We start from the raw sequence: 7738 nt of genomic DNA on the forward strand, positions 1-7738 counted from the left end.
ACCTTGGGAAAAACCCAAAGCCACGACCTTGGGAAAAACCCAAGGTCAGGGAAAAACCCAAGGCCACGACCTTGGGAAAAACCCAAGGTCTCCGTCACGTCACAGAAAGTGGTGGGGGGGAGTGTCGGCATTCTACTTGTAAGTTATATTTATGAAAAGTTATTTACCTAGAAATTTATTCATATAAAATTTTTATTTTGTCATTTTATAATTGTTTTTGCCGAATGGTTTTATATAGATAGGATAAATATAAGTTAGAAGTTAGAAGAATATTCATTGCTGTAGGTATTTAATTAAGTGTTATATTAAGTAAATTTAAATATTATTCAGATTCAGGATAGATGTAAGTAATTAAGTAATTAAGATTTAATATAAAAAAGGAAATCAATTGTGAGTGCAGTGGAATTTGGATTTATTTTATTTTTTTCAATATAATCGGTTTATTTATGTAGATTTATTTTTTATCAATCAGAAACGTGAGATGGTAATAGTAGGGCTATTACATGCCTGAGGTACATACAACATTTTACTTTTCATCGTTCCAAATAATGCATTTCCAATATACAAATGTAATGATTAATTATTGTTAGTGCTTCATACAAATCAAGTAGCATCTTTCTAACTCCATCAATATATTTGACAGGCAGTTTGAGGGCATAATGGGACGGCATAACGGATTGTCATCTCATTATGCCCTCTCATTATGCCCTCGGGCGTCATAGACTGCTTTATATATCTCATATGACAGATATAATTGGCATATAATAGGCAAATGAAAAATTAAAGGGGCGCAGAAATGCATTTATTATCTATTGCATATTCACGGGTGCCGAGTCCAGATCTACTCTCGAAATTCCCGGGTATGCCCAGGGGCAGCGATCATAGGTGGCGGGGGTGACTTATTTTCAATAAAAAATATTAATTGTTCCGAGTAACGATTACCTCGCTTTTTACTGCACTGCACGTGCACCACCGTAGCGCCACTCCTGGGCATACCCTGTCAACTAGAGGATGTCCGCAAGGTGGGGTAGTGTTGTTTCCACTGCTGTGGTGCCTGGTACTAGACGAGCTCCTCCGCACTCTGAACGAGGAGGGAGCGTATACCCAATAAGGATACGCGGACGAACTGGAAACACCAAGAATAAGGAGCTCTTGCAGGGGCTTTTGAACAGGCGCATAGGTGGTGCAATAACCATGGTCTTTCCGTTAACTTGAAAAAGACCGATCTTGTTCCATTTACGAATAGAAGGGGGGCGACCCTTGATGGACCCACTCTTCGAGGATATTAACTGGATCTGGTCAGGTCAGTGAAATATTTGGGAGTCATCATTGACCCCCGCATGACCTGGAAAAGGCACATTGAGCGAATACGCAAAAAAGCCACTATGAGCATGTAGAAAGGCTTTTGATTCTACATGGGGCCCTCGACTGGTTTATTTTATACTGGAGTGATACGACCAATAATACTGTATAGTACATCTCTATGGTGGCTTGCCATGCGCAGGGCAACCTACAGAAATAAGCTAGGAAAGATCCAGAGGCTCGCCTGGCTGGAAGTCACTAGAGCCCTGAAAACCTTGGACATGGAGGCACTTCTGGGACTAGAGCCTTTACACTTAGCTGTTGAGGCAGACGCTCGGAAGGTTTCCATACGGCTAAACGATTGGAACGAGTGGAAGGATCTGGGGAGGAACCTTCAGATCCGATCCCCTCTTCGCAAGAAGAGATGTGATCCGGGCTGTCCTACTAAGACCAAAATGTCATGCTTTGTGTAATTAGGTTAGGTGTGACTTGTAACCCTCATGAGTGTATGGGCTATGTTGTGTGTAACCAATATCTTCCTACCATAAGAGGGCAAGCTCCTGCGCTAGAATCTAAACGTATTCTAGAGCCAAGGCACAAAGGGACCAGGGGCCTTCAACCCGTTCAAATTTAGTGGCGCAGCATCCGCAAACGAAGACCGTTATACCCATGACCGGCACGATATTTATTAGAATATTTTATTTTAATCTTTTTACATGTGGTCAATGTCCGGAGAATGTGAATCTGGGACACGATGAGTTATTTGCAAACGTCATGCACGATCCTCTTTAATGATTTTCTCAATTACTGCATTATTCTCACGGCCATCAGGTTCTGTTACAGCTGTTCCAGCCATTCTTCAATGCCTTTGTCCTTTAACATCACTTGTAGGCGGAAATACCAGTTACTAAATTTACGGTGATGCATTTTTTTTATTGTTAACCAGCAGATTTAGTACGTTAAGTCATTTATTTTTTTATAGACAGATATTTATTTTCACCTCATAATATAAAATGGCGGTACTATCATATTCAAAAACAATTGTGAAAAGAAATTTGTCTCAAGGGATCCCATGCGTTTAACTCCTGTATGCGTGTTCGTCAAAAGCATAGAATTACCAACACTGGTCAAAAGACTAATTTTAACACGCACTGTGTATTCTAAAAGAAAATGCGCAACGCTGGCAACCCTGTGAAATTGAAATTGGAGGCAAACGAATACAACATAACCTCACATTGCCGGAAATTAAAAGATTCATTTACATCAACCGTGCAAAACCATACAAAAAATGGGCGATTCTATGGACGTAGACGCACCAATACCAAGTACATCAAAACCAGTGAAAGAGGTTCCTCCTGCTCACAATCTTCCTTGGTAGTATATCTTGCTTTCTCTAACAATACAAGAGAGTCGATTTTTAGGATTGAAAAGTATCGACCACAAACTTTCGCAGACATCGTTGGCAATGAGGATACAATCAAACGTCTATCGATATTCTCGCAACAAGGAAACGTACCAAACATTATTATAGCGGTGCGTCACCGATTTGAGTATTGCGCCCGCATTACAAGCTAAATTTTAGGGACCACCAGGTGTCGGTAAAACAACAACCATATTGTGTTTGGCGAAAATCTTGTTAGGCCCCTCGTTTAAGGACGCAGTCCTGGAATTAAATGCGTCAAACGATCGCGGTATCGACGTCGTTCGTAACAAAGTGAAAATGTTTGCCCAACAAAAGGTAACGCTGCCCCCCGGCAGGCATAAGATAATCATCTTGGACGAGGTCGATAGTATGACGGAGGGGGCGCAACAAGCCTTGAGACGAACCATGGAAATTTACAGTAACACGACTCGTTTTGCGCTCGCCTGCAATTACAGCGAGAAGGTCATCGAAGCCATACAGTCGCGCTGTGCCATTTTACGATATTCTAAATTGACAGACGCCCAGGTTCTGGCACGTGTTATACAAATTTGTCGTAACGAAAACGTGAGTATGCCGATTGTTTGAACGCTTTTAATCAGTCTCACGCAGGTGGAGTACTCGGAGGACGGACTGGAGGCAATCGTTTTTACGGCGCAGGGCGATATGCGGCAGGCGCTTAACAATCTGCAGTCGACGTGCAACGGTTTCGGGTTCGTTAGCGCGGAGAACGTGTTCAAGGTTTGCGACGAGCCCCATCCGCTACTTATTAAAGATATGTTATTGGAGTGCACAAAGGGGGAGATACGGAAAGCTTATAAGGTGGGTAAATTGCAATGGGGTGTTTGATCATTATTTCCTTCTTTAGGGTGTTGATATAGATAACAGGTGTCACTGGGGTAGAACAATTCTTTTTATTTTATAGCAAATGATAAATTGACATTTTAATAGGTTTAAGTGAGTAGGCCAAAGTGCCTTTTAACCATAAGGGTAGAAAAGTGATCACTTTAACGGCAAGGGTAGTTTAAGTGAAACAAATGATTATGCATTTTAAGGACATCTGTCATTCTTATTAAAAATGGGATGCGGGGCACAATATAAAATGAAGTTCAGAACAGAATACAATATTGTTTCCATGGAAACGACGGGAGACGTCTGAATTAAACACCTACACAATTTTCAGGAGGTGTATAATGATTTATCTCAGTCTGTCTGTTCGTGTACCCAATAACTTTGTTTAGAAACGTCCAATCGCTTTGAAAGCTGGTACACATTTTAAGGATGTAAGAAAGGTAGTTATTATTGTTCAGCTACGTAGGCTGTGCAGGTGAAAAGTTACACCCCAAAAACTACACAAAACCTAAAAAAAAGTTTCATTTATAATTCTTGTTACAAAGAACATATTGCTATGTAAATGAGGGGGGTGTGTTAAAGAATGCGCATAAATAGCATACTTTTTCGTTTAACGAAGCGGGAATGACAAGTGACGCACCCTGTATTTAATTTTTTTAAAGGTAATTGGAGCATGTGTCTATTGATTGTTACTGTATGCGATATGTTTGCCTTTACTTGAAATACCTGCGGGTACATTGTCAAATAAAGATATCTGTAAATAAATAATATTCATTATGGTGTGGGGGTACACTTACAAGTGTTATGGTAAGAATATGTACAGGGTGGTCCAAATTGGACACTTTCTTATGGGAGCTCAATTTTATAGGGAAAACCACTGGCGCAAACAGAATTCAGGTATCTCTAATCCTTTGGCCGCTAGGCGGCGTTTCTCAGATTTAGTCGAGTTTTTTTACTGGCCCACAACTTTCTTATTATTAAAGATAATTGATTTGGGCAGAGTGCGACGAAATTCGGTAGTAAGTCCGCGCACAAACGGCATGAAAATTAAATTAGCATTAGCGGAATAATGATCTTAATTTAATTTACAAGAAAAATAAATAATTTACAAATTATTGTCACTAAATTATGTGAGCGGACCACTGTAGCGGCAGTTGGCGGAAACCTGGGTGTTCTGTCAGAGGAACGGACTCGAGCGCCACCAAGGGTACGGCCTTTTCTCTGGTCAAGGTCCCCCCATTAATTAATAAAACTGAATGTAACAAGGAGCTTACCTTGCAATTAAACGGAGCAGTAGAAATTACTGTGCAAGAAAAAGCAAAAGCTGTAGATACGATGCGATGAACTTAATATAAAAGCAAACATGAAATAATATGAATACAAAATAAATTTACGGAAAAGCTCAAAAATTACAGTACTTAGTAAATGTAAGAAGAGATGCAAAAGCATAAAGATCCTCATTAAACAACCGCTTTCCCTTTTAGAAAATTCGGCCATTTCATGGAGGGGAGATGGTTTTTACCTGCTCAACCGCGTGTCCTTGGGGTAACGCTCGAAAATTAAAACTTCTTTACGTCCTTCCCAGGCGTCTTAAAAATGCGGGACTGGTGTCAAAATTCAAGTTTTTTAAGGGCGCATTAAGGTTAATTGTACTTATTCAAATTGTCGGAATGAAATCTCCAAATTCGGCAGTCCAGCAATGCTCTTTTCTTCCTTGGAATGTGAGGTCAAGCGGCGAGATCAATTATTGCGTTGCCTTAAACTGCACAACCTTGCTGGTTTTCGTATATCATTAAACATTAAACTCGATCTTCCCCGGCAAGAGAGCTCTCGGCGTCTCTAAAAATAATTTATATATCGTACGGGAACGGTTGCAAACGGCGTTATTAAATGCGGCGTCTTATTTTCTTTAACAAATTACTAATTTCTGCCTTATATTTCCAACTCCTAAACAGAAATAAATATTTTCGGAACGACAATCTTCGTAACGAAGCCCAAATTAAAACGCTTCTAAATACCGGGTGCTCATCTACAGAGTGATCACTAAAACTGGCTGAAAAAGAGTGCGTTCTTACAAGAGCACTTTTATGTAGAATCCATAGCGGTACACAATTTATATACAGGGTGTTGGATTTTTGTATACGATTTTTTTCATACAGCCCACCCTATATGTTTTGGGGTTTTGAAAAGAGCGTAAAATTTCCTACATTTTGTTGTGTCACTGCTGATTTTGTGCAATGTGTTTTCCCTTACTAGAAGCGTCTGCGGTTAAAAAATATTTACAAATAAGAGTACCATGAAGTTTCCCCCTTTCTAGAACCTCCTACTTTCATAAGGGGTAAGAAAGAAGGGTGGTAGTTGTTGGAAAACAGTTCCTTGTGCTGAGGACGTTAATTTAGAATATCATGAAAGATAAAATGTATTGATAACCCCCCCTCCCCCCCTCAACTACTGATCTTGAAAAGAAGTCGCGCAGCAAAGTTATAGTGTAGAAACCAATTCATTTCGATGAGATCTTTCATTAGCATACCATGACCCCCGCCCCCTATTTTCAAAAATTATTTTTGCACCACCAAAGGCATGCATAGGTATGCAATATCTTAGATTGTTTGTTATACTTTCAAAAATGGCATCTCGGGAAATAATTCATTTTTTTTTAATTCTTAAAAAATGCGCTAAAAAGTTGCGCAATCTGCTCATGCGCATATATGATTTTTTACTGTCGTTTAGCTTTAATAGAAATATCTCTAAAATTGGCTGCGAGTCTGAGAATGCGCATATTTCATTTTTATTATGTGCAATGCTTGTCTTGTTTTTCTTTACTAACAGCATATATGGTTAAAACGTCAAGAAAATGTCGCCATAAACAAGAAAACTGGCATCGCACAGTCTGAGCATGCGCACATCTAATTTTTAGAATATGCGATATGCTTGTCTTTACTAGAAGCATCTGTGGTTGAAACTTCAAAAAAATATTTCCATAAATAAGAAAGTTAACATTGCGCAGTTTGTGCATGTGCACATCTAATTTTTACAATATGCGATATGCTTGTCTTTACTAGAAGCATCTGTGCTTATAATTTCAAGAAATATCTTCCTAAATAAGAAAATTAACATTTCACAGTTTCTGCATGCGCACATCTAATTTTTAGAATATGCAATATGCTTCTCTTTACTAGAAACATCTGTGGTTAATACTTAAAAAAAATATCTCCCTAAATAAGAAAATTATCATTGTACAGTTTGTGCATGCGCACATCTGATTTTTACAATTTGCGATATGCTTGTCTTTTCTAAAAGCATCTATAGTTAATACTGAAAAAAAATCTCCATAAATAAGAACGTTGACATTGCGCCGTTTGCGTTTGATTTTTACAATATGCGATATGCTTGTCTTGACTAGAAGCATCTGTGGTTAAAATTTCAAAAAAATATTTCCATAAATAAGAAAGATGACATTGCGCAGTTTGTGCATGCGCACATCTAATTTTTACAATATGTGATATGCTTGTCTTTACTAAAAGCATCTGTAATTAATACTGAAAAAAATCCCCATAAATAAGAACGTTGACATTGCGCAGTTTGCGTTTGATTTTTACAATATGCGATATGCTTGTCTTTACTAGAAGCATTCTGCGGCTAGAATTAAAAAAAAATCTCCATAACATTGCGCATGCGCACATCTGATTTTACAATATACGATATGCTTGCCTTTACTAAAAGCATTTGTAGTTAATACTAAAAAAAAATCTCCATAAATAAGAACGTTGACATTGCGCAGTTTGCGTTTGATTTTTACAATATGCGATATGCTTGTCTTTACTAGAAGCATCTGTAGTTAATACTTCAAAAAATATCTCCACAAATTAGAAAGTTGACATTGTGCATTTTGCGCATGCGCACATCGGATTTTTACAATATGCGATATGTTTGCCTTTACTAAAAGCATCTGTGGTTAAAACTTCAAAAAAATATTTCCATAAATAAGAACTTTGACATTGTGCAGTTTGCGTTTGATTTTTACAATATGCGATATGTTTGTCTTTTCTAGAAGCATCTGTCGTTAATACTTAAAAAAATATCTCCATAAATAAGAAAGATAACATTGCGCAGTTTGTGCATGCGCACATCTGATTTTTGCAATATGCGATATGTCTGTCTTTA

The 7738-nt window shown here is 38.3% G+C and overlaps 1 protein-coding gene across 1 annotated transcript; it reads left to right on the forward strand.

The window, feature by feature from the left end:
• Positions 1-2495: 2495 nt before the first annotated feature.
• LOC116161508 (replication factor C subunit 2-like) lies at positions 2496-3571 on the forward strand. Its single transcript, XM_031474868.1, has 4 exons — positions 2496-2676; positions 2724-2835; positions 2885-3289; positions 3335-3571. Exons 1-4 carry the CDS (start codon positions 2591-2593, stop codon positions 3569-3571), a joined length of 840 nt encoding a protein of 279 aa, XP_031330728.1. The 5' UTR covers positions 2496-2590.
• The last annotated feature ends 4167 nt before the right edge of the window (positions 3572-7738 follow it).

The sequence above is a fragment of the Photinus pyralis genome, unplaced genomic scaffold (genome assembly GCF_008802855.1).
Source record: "Photinus pyralis isolate 1611_PpyrPB1 unplaced genomic scaffold, Ppyr1.3 Ppyr1.4_LG10, whole genome shotgun sequence".
Classification (NCBI taxonomy): Eukaryota; Metazoa; Arthropoda; class Insecta; order Coleoptera; family Lampyridae; genus Photinus; species Photinus pyralis.